The sequence below is a fragment of the Pezoporus occidentalis genome, unplaced genomic scaffold (genome assembly GCF_034315485.1).
Source record: "Pezoporus occidentalis ecotype Australia unplaced genomic scaffold, CSIRO_AGI_Poc_V1 ctg185, whole genome shotgun sequence".
In the NCBI taxonomy this organism is placed as follows: domain Eukaryota; kingdom Metazoa; phylum Chordata; class Aves; order Psittaciformes; family Psittacidae; genus Pezoporus; species Pezoporus occidentalis.
The window spans coordinates 1,834,783-1,859,244 of record NW_026913693.1 but is presented as its reverse complement, the minus strand read 5'-3'; the positions used below and the strand labels follow the sequence as shown (position 1 = coordinate 1,859,244).

General features: G+C 42.2%; 1 protein-coding gene across 2 annotated transcripts in view; it reads left to right on the top strand.

Annotated features, from left to right (window-relative positions):
- Positions 1 to 3,351: 3,351 nt before the first annotated feature.
- Positions 3,352 to 24,462, top strand: part of LPIN1 (lipin 1) — an 82,950-nt gene continuing 61,839 nt past the window's right edge. Inside the window, exon 1 of one of the 2 annotated variants that reach the window (XM_062615886.1) lies at positions 3,352 to 3,493. In XM_062615886.1, the coding sequence (XP_062471870.1) occupies positions 3,437 to 3,493 (57 nt within the window). In that variant the 5' untranslated portion in view covers positions 3,352 to 3,436. The remainder of the gene's footprint in view (positions 3,494 to 24,462) is intronic. The other variant, XM_062615888.1, reaches the window with a different exon arrangement.

Here is a 24,462-nt window from a genome sequence, read left to right as displayed (position 1 = left end):
GAAAATAGAGAAGAGCAGTTCCACACATTTTGCCCATGGCAACTGAAGTAACGTGTAAATGCTGAAGCAAGTTAAACTATTTCAGGTGAGCGATGCTGTCCCAGTGCAGTGGAGTTGTGATTGTACTTTAAAATACCTTAAATTAATCTCTAAGTTGAACAATTATTCCATTAAAAATAAGATGACATAACCTTATCAGCTCAGCAAAATAAAGTTCACATGAAGGTTACCGTGAGCAAATATTACTATATTTAAATATTCTGGAATGATCACAATTTTTTTTTTCTCTGTCATGATATAGCACTTATGAACACCATTTATAAAAAGAAGTTGGCTCCTGTTTACCCTGTGTCATTGTGCAGTGAAATCATTAGGCACTGTTTAAAACTGACATCAAAATTTGTTTACATTGCATAGTGACCCCATGAAACTCCTTGCTACAGGATTTCACAGAGGCCATGAGCTAAGCAGGAGTCCAAAGTCTGTTGTGAAGATCATGTGAACCGTGAAACTGAGAACGTCTTCTGTGAATTTTGTGTCAGTTCCTGTGTTCCACATGTGTCTTTGATTGAAAACACCAACTGAGGAAGTAGCAGCTTGTAAAATTGTGAAGTCCTGAGAGCTGGGAAAAGGGAAGGGAGTGAGGGAAAAGCAGCTGCTGGGATCATTGGGGAACACGGGGAAGGAGGTGAAGAGACAGAGAGAGGCCTGGCTGTGTGGCATGGCAGCAGAAGAGGTGGGAAGGGGACCAGGCAGTGGGAATGGCAACCCTGGGTAAAGGCTGGGAACCACTGTCCTAATTTATGAAAATTATGGAGAACGTTCTTTTTACATCCTGTTATTCCATTTCTGGATATCTTGATCAGAAGTGTTTGGTGATGGTCATCCTTGGACATAGGATACCAGACTATGAGGTGCATTCATCTAGGAACAACTGTTGTTGGATTCATATATGTTCCACAGAAGAAATGCTCATATTTTTTAGTGCTTCCTGGTGAAAGTTCCTGAAGCTGGATGGTGCAGAATGTCAAAGGCTTCAGAAATACAGTGTGCTGGGAAAGATGCACAGCCACTTCTTAAAGAATTTTATAAATAAACATTACACAACATAATACAATGATTTAAACAGTATTTCTGATAGATTGTTATACTTCCCCATCACAGATTGAAAGTAAATTTAACAGAAGAAATGGGTGGGACAGTGGAAAATTACTCCAACAAACAGTGGTTCCTATCTTTTAAGTTCAGTGAATAGACCTTTCAGCAAAAGCAGGAATGCCACTGGAATTCATTAGGTGTGGCATTTCCCTGTTTAGCTGAGATGAGAAGAATTGTATTTAGTTTCCTTCCCCAAAGCTGTTCCAGCAAGAAAATGTGATCTGTCAGATAGTTAATAAATGGGGTTTTGTGCTTGCAGTCTTAATATTTGGTTTAAAACAGAAAACGAGTAACTTGAGCATCTTGTTAAGTGCTCTGCTACTTTCCCTTGGAAGTGTTAAACCTACACCTTCAGAGTGACTTGGCTATTGGGCCACTTCAGATTATGAACTTCTAATGTGAATTGTGAAAAAGTCTCAGTAGGCATAATTTTTTTCTGAAAATTAAGTCTCTTCCAGATGTCTTCCAAGTCAATGTCCTGTGATCCTTTGTCACCCAGTCTGTCAGGGACTGGCACCAGTATGTCAGAGCAGCAGTTTCAGGGGCAGAGCTGGCAGCAAGAGGCTGCATGTTAGGGCAGGAGATGTGGCTAGGGCAGCCCAGCAGACTTCCATAGTCACAGTGAGTGGACTATGACTTCACATAGTCATAGTCCCGTGCAGCAAGCATGGGAATTATACCTTGTTCCCAGTACTCCCAAACCTTAAAGGCAACTAACTCCACGCAGCAGTGAGCCTCCCTCTCAGCTGGGATGTCACAGATCTTCTTGAGAACCTGGAATAAACTGTTTTAGGAAACTGTTTTAGGCTTTAAAAAGCCCCATATATTGTCATTTGGGATCAGGAGGAGGATGGAGGCAAGTACAGCTAATGCTGATGTTGCTTCTGAAAGCTCTGCCAACCCACAGTCTATGTGACTGTGATATACTGATCCTCAAGCTGACAATGGCTGGTGGGCTGCCAGCTACCAGAGAGGGCTGTATCACTTTTCAGTTCTCCCTGTCTTTACAGATAGAGCTCAGGGTAGTGACACAGCGAGGAGAGACCATGCACTGGCAACAGGAAATTTCTGTACTAATTTCCAAAAGTATTTCCAAAGTTTTATTTTTCCATTGCTTTTTTATTTTCTTACCTACTGAATCTGCATATATCTTAAGGTTAAATATCAAACCTAGTTGGCCATAATTGATCATTTGATAATCACTATCAGCTCACAGCTAACGCTAAGACTCCTGCAGCAGTGTGCTATAAATAGGCCATTTTGTTACATAACTCAGTGGAAAAATTTAGAAGCCTTTACCCAAAGTCAGAGATGTATCAGAAGGGTTTAGGGTTTTTGATAGCAATTTTATTTCACCAGCTACTGGAGCCAGATGCCTTATAAGCAGAGGAATAATAAGTAATAAAATTAAACTAAAGGTGGTGAATTTGAAAGCATATCATAGCTGTGAATTAGTGGTCAGTTCAGTCACAAAGCCTCCTCTAGGCCTGACCTTGGGGACAAAGCTGCCGTTCTTGTCAGCTGCCAAAAGTGATTTCAAGCTGCTGGACTTGGCAGCCCCCTCTTACAGAGCCAGAGGTCTCACAGATATCAAGGCAAGTTTGTCTGAAGTCATGTAGGGTGAGGTCTATAATAACTGATCCTGCACTCTGGTACCAAACCAAACAGAAACAGAAAAGCAAAAAGGACAAATGGAAAAGAAAACATCCCTCTTCCAAACTTGATTGCACAGAACAGAAAAGCTGTTCCGCCTGCATATGCATGTTACAGTTGTACAGTTGTGCAGCTGTACAGAAAAGCAGAACTAGATTTTGACATTAAGAAGTTGTCTTGAAAACAAAATAAACCATTAAATGCCATATGAAACATGATTAATTATGGTAATAAAATCATGGCACTGAAAATTCCTTATATTCTATTCACAGAATTTATAACTCGGCAAATTGTCCTACCCTAAAATTTCTACGAAAGTAAGGATTCTGACTGTTTGGAAGTGAAATTGTGTTTTCCAGGCTCTAATTTTTCACTGAACCTTATAATTTCATTAGAATACTTGAGGAGTCAGTTGCCAGGAAAGTGTGCTCTGGTTTCCTGAGCTCAGGTTTCTTGCCGTGACTGTGCTTCCAAGAACTTCAGCAGGTAAAATTAGCAGGCAAACACGATCACTGGAGCTTCGCTGTCAACAGTTAAAACTTGAAGGAGCATTTTTGTATATGGCTGAAACCAAGAGTGGTTTCAGTAGAACCTACAAAGAACAGGGGAAAATTATCAGCTCAGGATGTCGTCTGAGGAGGAAGACCAGCCAGAGACCCCCATTGGCTCCCCTTGGTCTTGGGTAAGAGATTAAGCCCTAAGGCTGCATAAATAGCACAGTTCTAGAAAAAACGTAACAAGCTATGTCATGGAGCCTAGATAGAGCTGAGCCTCATCAGGTTTTGTACTCTCCTGTTGAAGTTTGTGTTTTATTAATGGTTAGATTGTCTGTTCTAGTTCTAACTGTGGACATTAAAAAAAAAAAATGGGAAGGGGAAAACCATCTTTTGCTTCTGTTGTGTAATTTGGGTGCTGCAAGAAAACCTGGCTGATGCTTTGCTGTCTCATTGGCTGTGTAAAGCAGCACTGTTGAAAGATAACTTCTAGAGATAATGGAGGGAAAATGATGTAAAATAAATGTAAATGAAGTAGTGTAAATGTTTTCTCTGGAGTTCTGCATTACAATAAAAGACAGCGAGAACCCTATTCCAAATTACAGAAATGTCTTGCCCTCATTTCTTTAGTAAGATAATGAAAGACAGTCTGCACTGATGGTCCACTGACAGCAGCTGCATGGTCCTGTGTTTTAAGATCTTTATGATCTTAAGATACTTAATGCTGCTAGAGAGGATGTGGGCCAGTCAGGTTTTCTGATGGAAAAAGAAAAGGCACTCGCTCAGAAAGGTTTCTAAGTATTTGTGGTCAGGCATGAATGTGTGTGTAGGTGTTGAACTGATATTTCCTGTAGGTACCCATGGAGTTATCAGAGACAGTTGCATTTTGAAGATAAAAGACATAGAATAAATTGGTTTAGCTGATGATAGGAATGTGGACTTAAAATTCTCATCATTAGAGGAACATGCAGGGAGGATGAAAAGGAGTGCCAGTTGTTCTCACCATCAGGACACAGGTTTCCTGACAGGCAACAATATCCCTGTGTTGGTGAATATCTATATTTTGATGAGTAGGAAGATAATTTATAGATGTTGATTTCTTAATCAAATGTAAGTGGCAACTTTTATTTCCACTGAAAATCCCCTACAGACTGAGCAGAATGGAGGCTGCGTGTGAAGACAAATGTACTGAATAGGTAGCTGATGGTTAGAGTGCTAAGGAACATCTAAACTACATACAATATAACTCAAATTCTTGATTATTAACAGAGAAGGTGGGATGTATTAAAAACAAACAAACAAAAAACCACAAAAAAAAAAACCCTCTAAGGTCAGAGGATTTCTGGCTATCAGTTTTATTAAAAGTCAAGATGTCCTACACAATATTTTGACTATTACAGTTGTATGATGTGTACTTCAGCTTAAGTTTCTCTCTGTGAATTTCCTTCACATGTAACACTTCTAAACTGTCAAGGGAAAGTATGGATCTCAGTGTTCCATGGAACAATCTGTTCTGCAACAAATGTGTAAGTTTCATTACAAGATAACTAAACAGTGTTAATTCAGCATAAGAAGCATATTGGATTTCTGATAGAAATAGATGTACTAAAGATGATTTGATACAGTTGCTATTGGCCTTCAGGAGCTGCTGACTGTGCTTCTGCTAAGGACTTCAGAAATAAAGCACCATTTGCCTCCATAGATTTTCTGAAGTGCTTCTGCATGTCTGTACATTGTAAAGCGCAGAGAAAATTGTGGTCCTGGGAGAGGATGACCAAATACATATATTAGACAGTATTAAAAGCTCATAATAGAGAGCTCTTTGGATAAACGATTCCCTAGGTACACAGAGATAAACAGAAGAGCTCTGGGCTTTGATATGTAGCATGTAATTAAAAAAATTATATACTTCCAGAAAAAAAAGATTTGTTTTTTTAAGCATCTAGACTTCAAAACACCCTCTGATTTACCATGATATTGCAAGAGGACCACACAAATATGATTTCATGTAGACATTTTCTTTCCCTAAGGATATAAATGAGATTATACATTTCCATCCTTTTCAAAGTAGGAATAAATAAAAAATAACAAATAAATTATGCACCACTGAGAGAACCCTGGTATAATATGGTGGCAATGGTGCTACTGGAACATAAAGACAAGTGCCCTTAGACTTGAAACAGAAAGATTCTTAGGAAGACAGCTTTACAGTAACTCCACAAATTAAGCAGCAAGAAAAAAAATACCTTAAGAACCTTCATACCTTAACAACTAAAAGAAAGTCCAGTTTCTTGTCCACTTTTGACCAGTCATTGGCAAAGCGATGGCATATGCATTCTGTCATGGAGGACACAGAAGAAGGCTCTTTATTCCAGTGATTAGTTATTTTGGATTCCAGCTTTTTGACTGTTTTCCCAGTTTAGCTGTATGTTTTTGTTTTACAGAATGCCCGCATTCTCTTTCTTTTATTTGGGTTGTTCAGTCTGGAGAAGAGAAGGCTCAGGGGAGACCTTATTGCTCTCTACAACTACCTGAAAGGAGCTTGTAGTGAGGTGGGGTTTGGTCTCTTTTTCCCAAGTAACAAGCAATACGACAAGAGGTAATGGCCTCAAGATGTGCCAGGGGAGGTTTAGATTGACTGTTACGTTACAATTTCTTCACAGAGAAGGTGCTCAGGCATTGGAACAGGCTGCCCAGGGCAGTGGTGGAATCACCACCCCTGGAAAGTTTCAAAACCTGTGTAGATGAGGCACTTAGTGATATGGTTTAGGGGTGGACTTGGCAGTTCTGCGCTCTTGATGATCTTAAAGGCCTTTTCCAGCCTAGCTGATTCTGTGATTCTATGATTCTATGGTTCTATGTGCTTGAAATCCCTGTGCTCTGGGTTCAGCAGCTGTCTTGCCAGTGAGAGATAGTGTGAGGCTGCTCAGCAGGAGCCGCATCAGGCTGTATGGTTGCTGGTTTGCATGGAGAGCCACCAGCTGGAGTGGAGGGGTTCAAGGGTGGCTGTGTAACTTCCCTTCCAAACAAATCTTGCCCAAAACAGCCTCTGTTGGGCCATGCGTGGAGAACATTTATGCTCCCTCAGCCTAGGGCAAACAGCAATTGTACTCAGCAGGGTGATGGAACTATTGGGTGCAGACACGGTGCCTGGCTTGACTTGTCCCCTCCTATTCTTGGTCATTGCTGCCTGGCTGCTGTGTCCTTCCAGCACCCCCATTAGTCAAGCCGTGGGAGGACTTTCTAAGTGACACTTTGTAGAGGGCATTGAAAACCACTAACATATTTAGCAAAAAAAAATACCCAGCCCACAATGGAGAAAAGAGACTATACTAATACATCTCCAAGCTCTCCATATGGTAGCTTTTCTTTCAATAAGAGATTGCTTCCTTTTTTTACCCTAGAACTAATGAAATACAGTGTGCTGTGTATCTTAGCTAACAGGTGCCGTCAACACTGTTCACACTGAATTACAGAAACTACTAGGACAGACACTGAAAGAACTCAGCCATCCTCATTATCATCAAATTTTAGAGCAGGACTGGGCCTGTCGAAGCATAGCAGGCACAAGTAGATCTATGCAAATTCCTGAATCAAATACAAACTTCCCAAATGGCCCAAGGCAAAACTCAGTTTTTATTTTACAATGTTTCTGCTTATTATTCTGCTCTGAGATCCCAGCTCAAGACCTTCATGTTTAGAGGAATTTCTGCAAATTCCACCTATTCCATAAGGGCTGAGCATCTGTGAAAATCCCCCCTGACCTGCTTGTACTGGGTACCTAAAGTAAATGGGCACACTTGAAACTTCATTTCACTGCTCCCCACAACTTCTTTAGGTTAATTTAACCTGAAGTTTATATCATATTTTGAGATCCTCTGGGAGATGCCGCTTGGAAATTAAAAGATGCAATTAAGTTGCCATCTGCTGCCAGTGCCACAGCTGCAGTTGATGCTGCCATAGGAGAGGGATTTGATGGCTTCTCAGGGACAAGTTTCTATCAATCTCTGTCCAGTCCCAGGACAAACCACTGGGTCATTGATAAAACACTGTCATTTCTCCAGGGCTCCTGGATTTACCAAATTCCACTGGGGGTAACAGTTATATTAGCATTGGTTTCTTTGGAAAGCTAAAAACATCTGACTGTCTCTCATTGTGAAACTTCTACTGCAAGAAAGTGTTATCCTGTGTAAATCTGAAAAAGCAGGCTAGGGACAGATGCTGTGCCAGCTCAGACCAGCTGGGGATCAGAGCCCATTTACCTGTGTCTGTGGTCACCTCTTTGCTGCACTTTACAGCAAGGATGTCCCCAGCTACTCTGACAGCAAGACTGTTCCCAGCTGTCCCCACAGACAGAAATGGTCTGAGCTCTAGGATTGTCCCACTGAAGGATCTCTCACATGGGGCCTGATTTCACCCCTGGCTTTCCAACTTGCAGCTGATCTGTACCACTTCAGAAACAAGGATTCAACTACTCCCCTATGGACAGGGTCCATGGTGCGTGCTCTTGTTCTGTTTTATTTTGGTGGGCCTTCTTGTGACCATCTGCTGAGCATAACTCAGGCTTTTCAGGGGTAGGAGCTTCTTTCCCCCACAGTGGCCCTATCCTGCCATGCACAGCAGGTCATCAGCTGCAGCCCGGGGAGCAGCAGGTGCTGCTTTCGTTGTAGCCCCTTGCTCTCATTTCAGAGGACTGACACTTCAGTGATGAAGGGTGTTTTTGCAAGGATAAATAAGTCTCAAAGGTATTCACTCCAGATCTACTTTCCTTTAGCATCAGGCATGTGTAATGCCTTCCCACCCACTAAAAACCAAACAGTAAATTGAACCCAGACCCTTCTCTGTGGCTCGCTGGAGCTCCCAGAGCTATGTGGGGAGCTGACTGGAGATCAAGTCCTTTTGCATTTATTTAGAGCAGATTGCTGTAGGTCAGCAATCCTGTTTCTGGAGATCAGGTCTCAGAGAGTCTGCCCTGTCTTTATATAGATTTCGAAGTTCAGCTTGGTCCATGAGGACAAGAGGCTGTGAGGACAGTAAGTAGTAGGCAAATAGTGTCAAGGCTATCAGCTGCTTTGCACCCCAGTTCCTGTCACCTGCACTGTCTTTGCATGATAACCTTTCTTTGCGCGATGAGTAATGCTTTGATAACACTTATTTATCTTATGCTGCCATAAATGTGAACAGTGTTAACTCCCTATTTCCAGCTCTCATACTCCTTGTAGTGGCCTATGACAGCTAATTCTCACCTGGAGCAGGAGTTTGCACCACATCAAGGCCACAGCCTAAGGACTGGTCAGCCCAGGGGCGAGCTTCAGCAGCTAAGCAAAACTTACACTGAGATCTGAGCTGCAAGTGCAAAACACTCCTAAAAGTGGAGCACATAAGAAGAACCCAGTCCAAAAAGGCAGAAAGCACAAACAGATCTCCAAGAACCAAGGCTGCCTTAAAATTTGAGATTTTTGAAAACAGTGATACATATTTGTTTCCTGATCCCCACTTTTCAGACATCTGCATTAAAAAAATTATCAAGCTGTTACCAGTGATGGGAAAAGTTAAAACCTTTTTCCCACTTAAAGTTCCCTGTCTGGGAGATAAGAAAAACTTCCTGAAAAGCAGCAGAAGTCTGGCGCTTACATAAGAAGCTTCTACTCCAAATCAACAAGCAGATGGGGGCTAGGGTGTCATCAGCTGAGCACTTCCCACTGCCATCACACAGGCCATGGATGCCATAATGGGGTGTGCACAAAAAGAGACCATTGTGTTAGCAGCCCAGAATATACATCCAATGGCACAATGAGCACAAGCTGTGCAAATCATTGGAGAAGAGCATTCATGGCAAAACAGTTCAGGAAATGCTGTCTCCTGCTTTGATCAAAATTATATATATGGGGAAGAATGTTTAGGAAATAGGAGCAAATGGTCTTGTAGATATCATTGCTCTTACAGATCTAGAAATAATTAAGAAATTGCAAATAGCTGAATATATTAAGGTCTAGAGATGGACATGGAATTTACTGTGGGAGCAGAAGTCAAAGCTGGCTTGCTTGTGAAATAACAGAGCAGGGAGAAATGCATGTTTAAGGCAAAGCCTTGTATATGTCCATCCTGACAAGGCATGCTGCCTTACAGCTTCAGTCCTCCTGCTCCCAGTTTAAATTCACTATACAATAGAACCAAAGCCCATCCGACATGGGACTGGAAATGAGGCAGGAGAAGTGACCCCACGATCATGCTCAGAATTAATTTTCTCCCTTTTGGTACCACCAACCTTGAGCTCTCTGTATGCCTGTGCCACTGGCCATCATTGCTGTATTAGGATGGCTTCCCTACAAAACTGACAGCAGAGGAGAGTCTCTGGTCAGCTTTTCAGAGCCTCCTTGCATCGTGTCCTGTGGGAGCCTGAGGCCCTGCTTTACTAGCAATAAATTTATGTGCTTGTGCATGAACTTCATTTAGGTTTCAGCAATTTAGATTCTGTGGGACTGCCATGGCACTCAGGGGCAGGAGTCAAAAGCCTGTTTATCCCTTAGTAGTATAACTTAGAAGTTATAGCTCTTTAAATCTTCAGCAAGTGGCAAGTTGTGATTTTTATCTTTACAGTCTCTCAGGAAGCTCATCATCAAAACCACAGACCACAGCACAAAAGAGCAATCATTTACCACAGCAGGCACTCTATTAAAAGCACTGTTACCTGGTAATAGGCATGCCCATTCACAATAAATTCTCCATCCTCCCTTCAGAAAGGCCAAGCAGAAAATGCTTGATAGAGAGACTTATGTGATTTCTATATTTTCTTGCCCTCTCTTCCTTTTTTTCAGTTTTGTCTTATGAATTTTGCAAAGGCCTTTGTCTGATCTTAGAATCATGGAATCATAGAATAGTTAGGGTTGGAAATGATGGTAAGATCATCAAGTTCCAACCCCCCTGCTATGGGTAGGGACACCTCACACTAAACCATGTCACCCAAGGCTCTGTTCAACCTGGCCTTGGACAATGCCAGGGATGGAGCATTCACAACTTCCTTGGGCAACCCATTCCAGTGCCTCTTGAAGTAATGCTGGTTTTGGGGCATCATTGCTGAAATGAACTGCTATAATGGATGAGCAAATTGTCCCCAACAGAGATGGGGAATGTAAGGGGCCAAGGGATTGTATGGCTGCTCCCAAGCAAGAGAGGCCATGAAGCAGTCCTCTTTTATGAGGAAGCAGTCCTCTTTCATGAGGAAGCAGTCCTCTTTCATGAGGAAGCACCCCCCCCTTTCATGAGGTCCTGAGCAAACAAGAAAAAAACACAAAGAGGCTGAACACTGGCAGCCAATCTAAAAAAAATCTTTTTTATTCAGACACACTCTCCCTCTGAAGTCAATTGTATCAATCATCTAAGGTTGACCCTTTGAAGGAATAAGATGTTGCAGGGTTAGTCTAGAAAACAATGTGTGTACAAACGCTGCTTTTCTTTGCAGCCGTTGAGCTAAGATACCTGATCCGTGGATCAGGTGAATAGTTTTAATATATTCTTCTTTCAAATGCAGAGCCAGTATTGTGTCTGCATAGCCACAAAGACAGAAAATATGTTCTTTTTCATTCTAACCTACTCCCATAGTTGTTTCAATTCACTGATTTATTAATATTACTGTCTTTCAGGCCAAAATAACCACATTGCAGAAACCTGTAATATGGAAAAAAAAAAATTTAGTGAGAATAGCTGTTTCATGAAGATAATTTGCTAGAACATCCTAAAATGAAATGAATTTTCAAGAGCGAGCTGCAAGTCCCAGTTGTTCTCCTGTCTGCTTTTGCAGTTGTGCTGCTGCCAAAACTTTTAAAGTTGAGGATTTCTAAACCAAAAGTGACCTCCAGTGGTCACACACGTTATTTATGGCTGATTCCTGGTATTTCCTTCCTCTTGTTAGAAATGAGGCAATGTGATAATTAACAGCTTGCAGTAAGCATGGTCAATTAAACTGGATGTATCCCCTGAAAAAAAAAGGTCAGTTAATCTGGATGTAAGCTTTCATCCAGCTATTTTGTATACCTACTCACCAGTATGAAAGTTTTCCATTTACTTACTTTTACATTGATGTTTTACATCTCAGGAGAGTTTTATCTGTATTCTGCTGGAGTATGCTGCACCATCCTCTTTGCTCACCCTCTGCACATAGTACAGCTTTGTGGCTAACACCTTCCATATAGCAATCTGCTACAGGATGGAGATGACCTTTTAAAAAGTAAATAATATGTCATCAAGCATCTCAAGGTAAATTTTAACTTACACAAGCAATTATGAGTACTGCATAGTTTTACTAATAAAATCATTAATTTTCCTTTAAAAATTGGAAATCATGATGGATTGCCCTATGTTTTCCTAAGTATTTTAAGCTCTTGTGGACTCATGATTTCTTGGACACTTGACGGCAGAGAAATATGAGGCAGAGGTATAAGTCAGGGCTTTGTGGGATCTCCATCCCAGTAAATATTCCAGAGACATGTCTAGAGTTCAGGGATCTCCTTTCATCATAAATGTCTGAGCATTTCCACTCTGCTTTTGCTTTGAGTTTTTTGAGTCAAACACATCTTCAGTGGTGTCCTGGTTTCGGCAGGGATAGGGTTAGTTTTCTTCCTAGTATCTGGTACAGTGCTGTGTTATTTTGGATGTAGGATGAGAATAATGTTGATAACACACTGATGTTTTGGTTGTTGCTAAACTGTTTTTACTAAGTGGAGGGCTTTTCAGCTTCTCATGCCCTGCCAGCCAGAAGGCTAGGAGGGCATAAAAAACTGGAAGGCAATACAGTCAGGACAGCTGACCCCAGCTGACCCTGGGGATATTCCATACCACATGGTGTCATGCTATATATAAAACTGGGGGAAAAGCTGGCTGGGGGCCACTGCTGAGGCACTGGTCAGTGAGTGGTGAGCAGTTGCATTGCGCATCACTTCTTCTGTATATTCTAATAATTCTGTTATCATTATTATTATTCATTTCTTCATTTTCTGTCCTATTAAACTGTCTTTATCTCAACCCACCAGTTTTTGCACTTTTTCTCTTCCGATCCTCTCCCCCATCACACTGAAGGGGGCAGAGTGAGCCAGCGACTCTGTGGGGCTGAGTTGCCAGCTCGGTTTAAATGACAGCAGTCCTTTTTGGAGCACGACGGGTTGAGCTAATGACAGACCAAATTTGTTATAAGCATTCATTACATTAGTTTAATAGTCGCTGCTTACAATGTTGATTTATTTGCTCTCAGAGCTGGCACCGCTTGTTCTCAGGTTTGCATTGTGTACCACCACTTGCAGTATATGTTCCCTGTTGTGCTGCTTATCGCCCATGGGAAACAGGCTAAGGTTATCATGTTGTACTTTGTAACACTGGGACTTATGATATGATAGAATTCCTGGTCATGAAAGTAATCTGGTATTTGTACTCAGCACTGCCATCATCTCTGTACTTTGGGAGCCATCTATTGGAAACTATTAATAATTATACCTTTCACCTTTTGGAGACCCAATCCATGGGGGAGACACCCCCTTTCATCTTCCCATTCTTCCAGGCTAATTACAATAGCTCTTTAGAATTCTGGATATCCTTGGGATGTTCAAACCAGTACATTCCTATTGCTATGTCTTCTGAATGTGTTCCAGGTCTTGTTTAAGGTTAAACAACTATTTAAGAATAGTACCCAGAGTTCTGCACTGAGGTTGGACAGTTAGGAGTGGCAGGGTGTGTGGGGCAGTATGGGCAAGTACCAAGGCCAATGGACACTTCTGGTGTTTTGGAACTTCACTCCTGAACAAATGCAGAATCCAGAAAAACAGTAAAATACTTGGAAGAAGTGTGCTGTCGTCCTGGGAATCCCAGAGAGGCACAAATCACTGCAATGGGCTGGGGCCTGGCCAGTATCTGGGATAATGGGGCCAGTAGCCTGGCATTAGAGGGTAAGGAAGCCAAGCAGCTGGGATCGCTCTTGGAAGGAAGTACTGACAAAGGATTTGAAAAGGGGCACAAGCCACCAGACTCTGGAGGTGACTCCAGTCAGGCATGAACGAAAGGTATCCCTTCAAAAAAAAAAAAAGACTTTATATGTCACTCAGGCAAGTGGACCAGCATAGACAGAGGTGTCCAGTACTTGAGGGAATTAGCTATGCTGGAGGTGATTTGTGATGACACGGGCAACATGCAGTTATCCAAAGACCCAAATGAAATCAAGTTTACAAAACCCATGAGGCAGACAGAACACACATTGTTGTATGCTAACTCACTGGCAGTGATGAGCTGGGAAGATGGAGAGAAACAAATGGTGCATGAATTGGCTGGCCAATCCTGACAGTACATGTCTCTTTCCTCCTATGGGCTTGCAACTTGCCTGTGGAGAAACTGGTCCAGCTCAAAGAGAATAGATCCTACTCACCACCTGTAAGGATTAGTACCTCAGGTCAACAGTTCTGCTTAAGAGAGAGGATACAGTGGGTATACACCACACACCACACTAAAGTTTCACCTTTTTGACCACAAAAAGGACATAAGGTAGTGGGATGGAAAAGCTACCTCAGCCCTTCGAGGTACGTGAGGTACATCAGTTGCAAGGAAAACCGATCACTTCTGTGACCAGGAAGAATGATTTCCAATGGGTCCCTGAGCAATGACAAGCCTTTGAAAAAATTAAAAGAGAGATAGCTCATGCAGTAGCCCTTGGACCATTCTGGGCAGAGCAAGATGTGAAAAGTGTGCTCTACCTCACAGCCAGGGAGAACGGTCCTACCTGGAGCCTCTGTCAGAAAGCTCCAGGGGAGGCAAGAAACATCAGTATGAAAGCTCTCTTGAAGAACAACAGCTTCCTTAATTTGCATTAGCCTAATTTGAAACAAAGCAGATTAGATTTGAAGGAGAGTTTTCCCATAGGTATTTAAATGTCTTATCTTTATATCTTCAGCTAATTGGATTCACTGTCCAAGCCCTTGTATTTTTGGAAGGTCAGTGGAAATGCAACAGTCATTGCAACTGAGCTAATTTAAAGCAATACAGTTAAAAAGTTTGGGTACTCATAAATCCTTTCTCCTGGAAATTTTATGTTAGTGCAATAGAGACCAAAACTAAATCATAAGTCATGTAAGACCTGACTCTCGGCTAAGATTGAGAAATGAACTGTAGCACTTGGCCTAATCAGTGCAGAGCTGGTCTGAAACAGGATGACAAAGCTATTTTCCCTTGTGCTGCTGCATGAGTTTCAATAACCCAATGCAACTTTCTCAGTTGCTCCATCTGTTAAAAGGGGATTATGCTAATAACATCTTCTGTAATATACTTTGTGATTCATAGAGGCTATACTGTGTGTAAGACAGGTAATACATTTAGTAAACAGATAATAAACACAGTAATATTTTCCCCCCTCCTATGTAAAAAGTAACATTAAGTGAAGGGAGTTGAAATGATGGAAGAAGGAAGCTTGCTTTGTTTTTCATTTCAACTGCCCCTTCTGCTCCACTCTTTTCCAGTATTACATGTGTAAAGAGGGAGCCCTTGAAGATGGCCACAGAACATTTCTGTAGCAACACATTTGGATATAAACTGTGTCATAGAGCTTATGTGTTGCTCAAAATGAATATTCTCTCTCTTTCTTCCCACCACCCTCATTCCCCTCCTCCTTTCAAACCTACTGAAACTCTACTATTAAGTTGTGGCTAGTCAGGCCCTAATAGTATAGCTGAGAATAAACAGTTTCCTGAAACTCTTATTTATGTGACTAGATCACTGATTTTTGTATTCTTTCTCCTCTTGTAAGCATTGCACAAATCTCAGTAGATCAGGAAATGGTTCAGAAAAGAAAGCTCTGTTCAGACTTGTGAAACACAAAGAAGATGGATAATTGAAACGGAATGGCATTTTATCTTAGCATAACTCTGCCACAGACAAAAGGTAGTTTATTAACAGGGGTTTGGCAAACATACTGTACCAACACTTAATGACTGCAAGAAGAAAACCAAAGGAGGTGTCTAATTTCCTGCAGGCAGTATGTGCCTAATGGGTGACAGGTTAATGCAGCAGGAGAGGCAATGGTCAAGTGTCCTATTCTGGGCAGGTGGGTAGGAGAGGGCAGTTTCTCTGACAAATGAAGCACTATGAAAAAGTTCTGTACTAAGTATTAACCCAGTGCCTATTGCAAAACCCAGATATTTAGCTTTTGCATGGACTGGGCACTTTTTCTGTTGCCTGTAAGTATGAAAGGACTATTAGCAGGACAGCCTGTGGTGATGGTGATGGTGATGGAGCCAGGTTTGGGAGAAAGGATGGGAAGAGATGGCAAGAGTGAAGCGGAGTTGGGGAGTGAGTGGCGACAGATCCAGAGGGATGGTGGCACTAGCTAAAGGGTAAAAGGTTGTCCTTTCACAGAACACCCCTATAAGATGTTTGCAAGAGCTGGGCTGCATCCAGCTCAGCAATGCTTTCCCTTAGCTCTTGGCAGGAGCTGGAGGGAGCCTTCACCCTCAACTGAGGAGGACTGCCAAAGGCCAGAGGCATCAGCCTCTAGCCCTTCCTCACACGGCATCTGGTGAAGAAGCCTCAATCCCAGCCACTTCAGGGACTCCCACAGGTTCCCTGTGGCTCCACCCTCCTGCTTTCCCATGGACTGATTTTGTCTCCACCTACGTTGGTGGGAGCAAAATAGGATGTTGCAAATTTTTTTACTACATTTGTGTTCAGTGGAAAGACAGGGCTCGTTTGAACCCAGAGAGGGGTTCATTTCTACAACCTAAAGACAAGAATCCTATTGGAGTAAATCCGTCCTTGAAATTGTCCCTGCCTCTCCGCCGCCTACAGAGGGAACTGTAAGCTCGCTTAGGCTTCTGCTAAGGTTGAGGAAGATGCCACTCGCTAGGAATCTGCACGACATTTACACATGGTTCTTTAACTGTCTTGTGCCACTTCACAGCTATTGAAAAACGGTGGCCTTATTTGCTCGGTAACAGCAGTGGTTTATTTTCTGCTTTGTAAAGGCCTTCGTAAGTCCCCAGACAAGCATTCCTGAAACCAGGACATCAGGAGTGCTGCAGCAGACACACCTCCTGACCACGTGCTGACCTTGTAGCTGCTGGGCAGTATGTTCCTCACCCTGCCGTACACATCAAGCAAACTTTTCAGCTCATTCTACGCTGCCTGCATTAATGACATCCTGTACCTTATTATATTAATAAAGCTGGTGACAAGCAGCAAGCAACATGCTAATATTTGGAATGCTAATATTTGGAAAACTGTCACTTTTCTAAATTAGGGAGGATTGCATAAGAGAGAGACCCTGGCACTACTTTTTGTTTTGTCCCTGTCCCCTGTTTTGCGTGTGGCAAAGTGGGTCACAGTTAAAGCTTCTATGCACTGCTGAAGGCCAGCAAACAGCAGTTAAAATGAGAGTCTCAGTGCACAGATGGATCATGCTCTAGCAATGCTATGCTTCCTGTTGATTAGAAAGGGAATCCAGTCATAACCATCATCCAGATGGAATCATCTTTGTTATGGATGTCTAACATAAAAGGGAAGATCCAGGATCTGATCGTACCTTAAAAAGGTGGCCTTGAAGACATGAGGGATATTCTCTGTCCTTAAAGTCAGATAGGTTTATCTAGGCTGCATATAGGAGGGTTATGTTAAACATCTTTGCATTATATACAAGGGTGACTCCAAATCTAATGCTATCTCAATAACACTAACAAACTAAAACAGGCATCTTTTAACTCAACTGATGCTACATAATGAAAACTGTGACCTGGGTGAAAAGGTGTTGCCACCTCAAGGAAAACAAAAACAGGGACACCTATGTGCTTACTCTCTGCAGGAATCTGTTCACATAGGATCACATTATGGGCATTTTATAATGAAAACATGTAACTATGTGGAAGCCTGCTACCATGAAAAGATTCTCTCTTGTCACTTTTTGCTGACTTCCTCATCTGTGAAGTTAATTCAAAAAATGGTGCCAGCCAGTCTTGAGGTATCAGGTGCTTGTTTCTCACAGGGCAGTAATCCTTCATCCAGATGAATGTAGGAGTACCTTCAAAGTCCAGTGTACTCAATAAATGATTCACAAAATGGAACTTCAAATGTTCCTTTGATTTAACTTCTGAGGAGATACAGCCCTGTGTAGGTAACAAACACCTGTCAGGATCCTCTAATGAGAGAGGTGGATCTTTGATGTCCTCAGCCATGTTGCTTGATACTGGGAGAGGTTTATGGTGTGGGTCTTGAGACCTGTCTCTCCATATCGTTCTTAAACTAAAAAATCAGTAAATAAAGTCCCAAAGCATTCCTAAGGGCAGTTGGTTGTTGCTGTATCAATCCAGTGCTGCTTCACCACCAGCCTAGCATCAGTGGCATCTTCAGGAGTGTAAAATAAAACACTTGTAGTTAACCTGCTCCTGTATTCTTGGGTCAGCAGCTCCATGTGGAGCAACTGCTGATGATCTAAACTGCACGCTGTATAGTTGGGGATCTGTAAAGCTTCATCCATAGCATTGCACTTCATGGAGAAAAACTATATGGCATTTAGCAAAAGAGAGTGATAGGTGCCAGGCTACTGAGCCTGGTTTAGGCAAAAAACTGAGGGAAGCAGGAGGAGAGGCATGAGACCTCTGAAAGTATGATGCTGTCACATGGTGGAAGAATTTCAAAGCCAGTGCAATTATTTTAGTATTAGTTAAAGCCCAGTTAAGGCCAAGGGATTATTAACATGTTTTAAAATATTTCTAAAGACTTTTAAAGCTTCCTATATGAGCAATACTAAACTTACATTGCAGGAATTATATGTTCCTGACCCGCTGCATTTTGACACACTTCTGCCTAAGAATTTGAGGCAAAAGAATTCCCCTTGTTCTGCACATACTGTTTATCTACTAGTCTGCAAAGCTGTAGCACATTCTGATTGGTTTTTATGACTGCCTTCTTCTTCCTAGAAACAGTCCTGAACAGTGTGTAGTGTTAGTGAGGAAAACAAATCACGTGCAATGAAAGGCACACTTAGTTTCCCCCTCCTCCTTATTTTCTGACATCCTGGATAAAAGCCAGTAGGGAAGTGTTTCCAAAGTCTATTTATGAACTTGTGTTTACTTTTACACACACGTAGTCTTTACCACATGCAAGCCTTGGGTACTGACATTCAGAACCTTTGTGAACATTGAGAAATCCAGTTTCATAACAGTAGGCTGAGGTCGATGCTGTTTTCTCTGTTTTATATTTAAAAAAGAAACAGAAGCAAAGGGAGGTAAGCTGGATTGTGCAGCAGAGCACAGAAAGCCCATGACAGTGCAGGCCACAATGGAAGTTTCCAAACTTCCTGACCCATCCTTCAGATACAGGACTGTTTTCCCTCTCCTGTTGCTTCCACTCCAGGAATCTGATCTTGGGACACAAGTTCTGTCCTCTCCATATTACAACCATACCCCTGTTCCACAAAATGACCTTCTCTTACTCCCTAAAAGGCTGTGGCTAGCAAATCACTTTTTAAAAAAAAGATGAAGACTACATATAAGGCAATGATATTTTTTTTTTCTGCAGTTAGTAATGCACATGTGAGGCTTCAAGATTTGATTTCATGAAAGGTCTGAAAAAACAGCAAGCCTACCTGTACTTCTTTTTCCCAGATGGCCAGAGAAAGTGGAAAAAATGTATAAATAAAATGTATATTTTAATTAAATGAACACTAATACAGGGTTATTATCACTCTTCCAAACCTGCCATGAAGCCATTTCTTAAAACCTGTTGTGCACATTACTCTGTTGGTATTCTTGCTGACTCTGGGTGGTAGCTTACATGTTAGCACTTAGATATCAGTACTGACTTGAAGCAACTTGCCTCTGTGGCAAAATTTAATCTTTGAATAAATTGTATTCTGATGAGGGGCTTTCCACAAATCAATGAGCAGGGAGATGGGAAGCATCACCTGCAGCCTAAAATACCTATGATACCCACAGGAATGACCTCAAATTAAAAGTCTACAAGCAAACAAAGTGGGTAAACAGAAAGAATAAAGAAGCCCAGCTGATTTTTAAAGGTCAGCCTCAGATGTGACCACTACCTCCTACTTGCTGCTGTGACATTTATGCCATGCTACAGGGGCAGCTGCATTAGGGCAAACAGACAAAGGGCTCAATTCACAACACAAAAAGCTTGTACAGCTTTTCAGGGTATACCACAAGGTTTTGTGCCCTTCCTCTTCCTAACCCTGTCCTCACTCCTGAAACACATGCTGAGATTTTCACAGAAAGCGAATGGGATCAGGGAATGCTCCTTTCTTAAAGATCCTGACAAGCTCTGTAAGGTATTTGTATGGGACCTATGTCAAAGTTTATTAGGAAGTGAAAACACACACAGACTGTGCCTGGTGTTACTTAAAGAGCAGGCAGCAACACAACAGTTATAGCAGCTTTTATTCCTGCGTACTTCTGGGTGCTGTGGAGCCTGGCAATCCAGTGTGTGTCACAAACCCAGTTTCTCAAGCCTGTAAAAAAACCTGCTCTGGGTATAAGCTCTGCTGCAGTACCTGTTTGACCGGAGTATGTCTAAACTAAGCCAAAAGCTTCTTAATAACTCCTAACTTCTTTTCTTCCTGAGGGTCCTCTGCGTACCTGACTAAGCATGTATGTGGTGTCTCAGAATGAGTGTCAGGTCAGGCATCAGCTTGGTCTGTTCTCTATCATGGAAACCCAAAAGTTTCCAGATTCTTCATGGGTGCAAATCTCATATTCTGTTGGATCTAGCCCTGAACGGTTTTGCCTTGTGCATTAACAACGAGGGTCTGGATGACCCAAAGCTTCCCACCAGGCTAAACCCAAGGTGCAAAGGCATGTAGGGTGCAGATACCACAGTCGTGCACCTCCACTATCTGCCAGCCTTCTACCCCTGCCTGTGAGGAGGAGGCAGTCATTTTAACCCTACTTTGATGAAAGACATGCATGGGCTTCCTCAGTGGTCTGGAGGAGAGCTGCAGCCAGCAGTTCCCATTTCCAGGCCTGATAGTGAAGCCATCCTGTGAAGGAGAGGGCTGACAGGCCTCAAGGTCTTGAAAGGCTGATGCCATGAGGGAGGGTGTGATGATCGGGTGATGTGGAAACATCACCTCATTAAACAGCTTTTGGTAGCCTAGGGCAGCTCCTAAGAGGCACATTCCCAGGTGCGGTGTTAACTGCAGTCATTAAATTATCCGCCAAAAGCAAGCAGCAGGTGTGGCAGTGGGGCCATCACGTCAGCCTGTGGAGGCAGCTGTCAAACATGTTCCTTGAGCTGAATGGTTTGGTGGGCATGAGGAAAGGCCTTTATCAGCTGTCAGTAGATGTGTCATCAGGTTTTAGATAAACAGCTGATAATTTTTGCTGTGAGTAACTAACGTGAGGTTAAGAAATGGGAGGAGCTCACCAGAAAGAATTCAGACCTGGTATAAGGCACCAGGCTGGACAGGTGTATTTCAAAAGCCAACACTGGAGTCTTTTGTGTTAATCCAGAGCTGGGACATAGTGAGGTGCTTGTCTAAGTAATTTAACTGCATGTAGCATTTCACCTCCAGTCCTTATTTTTACCTTTACTCAAACTCACTTTCAGCTGTGGTTAGCAAACCACTGTGCCTGGGCTCTGCGGCACATCACAGCAGTCCAAAAGTTCTCCCACTGCTTTGCAAAAAGACTGGAGCTCTAAGACAGAAATGCCATGGATTTTTGGCAGAAATGCTGTCACTTTTTTTTTTTTGTTTGTTTAGAAGCTGGATTATTATAAACTATTCAGCATTGCACTCATGCTGCAGGAGCTGTCCCGGCTCCCACATTGTCCCTGAAGCAATTTCTGACAAGAGCTCTCTATAGTTACATTTCTTTGATGTTATTCACTGATATCCCAAGCTCCACCTGACTCTAGTTACACCTCTCCGGGAAAACTTAATGTCTTACTTATCAGTCAAACCTGACTACTCCAGATACTAGGAAATGTTTTAGGTCATTTAGAAAGATAATTTGGTCATGTGCTGAGTTTAGGATTGTCATCTTATCTTAAAAGAAGCTGGCCTTCTTTCCCCCTTGTGGCTTAAAAGATACTCTGTAGTGGAGATAGTATCCTCTCATCAAAGGTACTGGCTCTGGGTCTCTGCAGAAGAGCAGATCAGCTGCTCTGCAGAGAACATATAAGTCACCTCTGGGCACCAGAGGTGGGTCATACAATTGTTTTGTAAAATCAGATGCTCCTTAAGGGAAGAAATAGGATGTCTATTTGGTATTAGCAGCAATGAAGAACACATGCAGCATGTACTTAACTCCATTAAATGGCATGATTGCTGTAGGAACCAGATTTAAATTAGCTGAGTAATTCACAAATGAGTAATTTTGTTGACAACATCTGTTGCATCAGTGTGATGAGTTAAACACCAGTCAGGTGATGTTGTGAGACTGAGTCGGAAGTTTGAGACAGAAGAGCCTCCTAGGTCACCCAACCCTGTCCTTGGCTACTCTGCCATCCTTCATTTCAACTTGTTTCTGCAATGTTTTCTTAGTCACATTCAAAGTATTTCATGTAACAGGGTTTTTTGCCACCAGCTTCTGATTTCTTTCCACTGTGAGATTTCACTGCTAGGAAGCTGCCCCTGAAAATGCAGCCTCATCCTGCTGTGTCACTTTGTCAGAATAATGGACTACAAGGCTAGAAGAGACAGAGAGATCATCTGGTCCATTTCTGTGCCTACCGGCAAATTCAGCTATAATTAAAACATTTCTGACAAATGCTTGTTCAGCCTGCTCTGAAAGATCTCAGCCTCTTCTGGCAAGCCCCATCAGAGCTTGCCTACTCCTCATATTGTAAAGTTTTCCTAATGCCTAAATGTCTCCTGTGACATTTCATGCTCACTGCATCTCAGTATCTCTTCCAAGGAGACATGGATTACACTTACCACCTTTTCATTTTTCCCTTGCAATATTATTATATATTTTTCACTCTAGTGAGAGTATGAAGTATAAACTAATCTGTTCTCCTGCATGTATCATGCTGTATCTGTAATTTCTCTTGCTTTACTCCATCTTCTATCAAATAAGAAATCTCTTAATTCTTAAACATCTAAATTCTCTAAATTCTAAAAATATTTAGCTGGGAAAAATACAGCTTGGCTTAATGCTGCCAAAGCAGGCAAAACAGGGTCATAAAACCTCTCTTTTGGGGTCAAAAGGCAAATACTGCATTGCACCACAAGTTACAATTTTCTTATGAATATTAATGCTAGACATCAGGAGAACTGAGCAACAGGACTTGTGACATGTACACACTCCTGGAAGGAGGAAAACTCAGGTAGCGCAGAGGATATCTGGATCTGCTGGGTAGACTGGTGCCAGTGAACTGAACAGTGACAGTGCCCATCCTTTGGCTTTGATGCTACCTGGTGTGATCTAGTCACCTCCATGCTATTAAGCACCTTCAACCTCAAAACCAGTTGGCCCCATTCAGATGCCTGTTGGAAATGCTCTGTGCTCATTCCCAAACTGGGAGCTGCTAGCTGGCTGGGGCTGCAGCCATGCCAAGCACTATTCTTCCAGTGTCAGGGCACAGACCAGAGTGTCCCAGTGCCTCCGCCTCTGCCTTCACTCTGTTTAGTTTTCTTGTGTCCTGTTTCACCACCTTAAGTACAAGGTATCTTTTCCCTACAATAGCTTTGTTCTCTAAGGTCAGCAGGGTGACCACAGACTGGCATGGCTGAAAAACAGATTTGACACACCATGTCTACTTCAAATTAATTTTTACTCATGTCAGTTTGCATTTCCAAGCTTACTAAATAGAAAAGGCAGACAATCAATTTATAACAGTCACACTAAACAATGGACAAAATATCATTCAATAAACACTAAAATTTTCCATTAATTGCAGAACTGAATGAAAGCTCCTTAGGGCTGTTTTTCAAATGCGATCACACAACTCTAAAGATCAAATGCTTAATAGCAACATCAACTGTACTTTTAGACTGCTGGCAGGGATCCTGGAGAGTCGCGTGGTTGTTACAGCAGTACACAAAGAATGTTTTACAGGACTGTCTCCAATCACTGTTTTTTTCAGAGGAACTGATTGCACAGACAGCAGCACTATTGTACAATTACCAACTCTATTGCAACACACTGTTGACTTCTCTGCTAATGAAACATAACATTTTCCTGTGGCAGTTCCTATAATTGTGTTTCTGAAATTTATTTATTTATTTATTTCATCAAGGAACTTTGTTTTTAAGAAAGAAAGGAAAGAGAGTGAGAGAAAGAGGAAACAAAAGTGAAGGAAGAGAGAAAGGAGGATAAAAACAGAAAGAAGGGATGGACAGAGGGAGTGAGGGAGGGAAGAAGAAAAGGAGGGAGAAAAGAAGAAAGGGAGGGAGGGAGGGAGGGAAAAAGGAGAAGGACAAGGAGGGAGGGTCAGTCTAGTCCTTTCAAGAATGTAGATACTTGAAAAGAACTCTGCTCATCTGAGCTGTTTTCTAGTTGGGTGGAATGCAAAGTCTGGGGAAAGAGGAAGAAGGGATGAATTAATTCAAAAAACCTTTGATCCACTCTCCCAACAGGTCCCTGATGTTGTGAGTAAGAAAGCAGCACTTCCTAGTGTACTGCTGCCCTCACAGCTGCTCCTTCCAGCCCATCCTCAATGCAACTATTCTGGACCTAGTAGTGTGCACAGGTGCCAGATTGGTGCCCTAACTGGTCCTTGTTTTGCACAGATTATTTCCTTTAGGAAATCCAGAGGCCACAGCTGAACTGTGGGGCTGGCACTTTCCAGGGAATGAACCCAGTTGTTCCCCAAATACTGCATCCAACTGGCACATCTGGGTTTCCTTATATGGTCAAGACATGGACAGGGCTGGCACTTCTCCCTGGGAGGTGGAAGTGCTCCTAGAATTAAAGATGTGACAAAGACTAAAGACATACACAGATACCTACATCTCAGTCTGTGTAAAATGGGATGAAACTGTGCTATTTCATGTTCTAAAATATTTAGTGTTATCACTGAACAGTCAGCTGCTATGGTATTTTCAAGCCACCATCTTGGTCAACAAAGCAGCAAAGTACCTGTTAAACCCAAACAGGCACATGCAATAGGAAAATGTAATTCTATTAAATCCAGCATTTGTATTCAACACACATCTGTTATTTCAGTGAATAATTTAGCC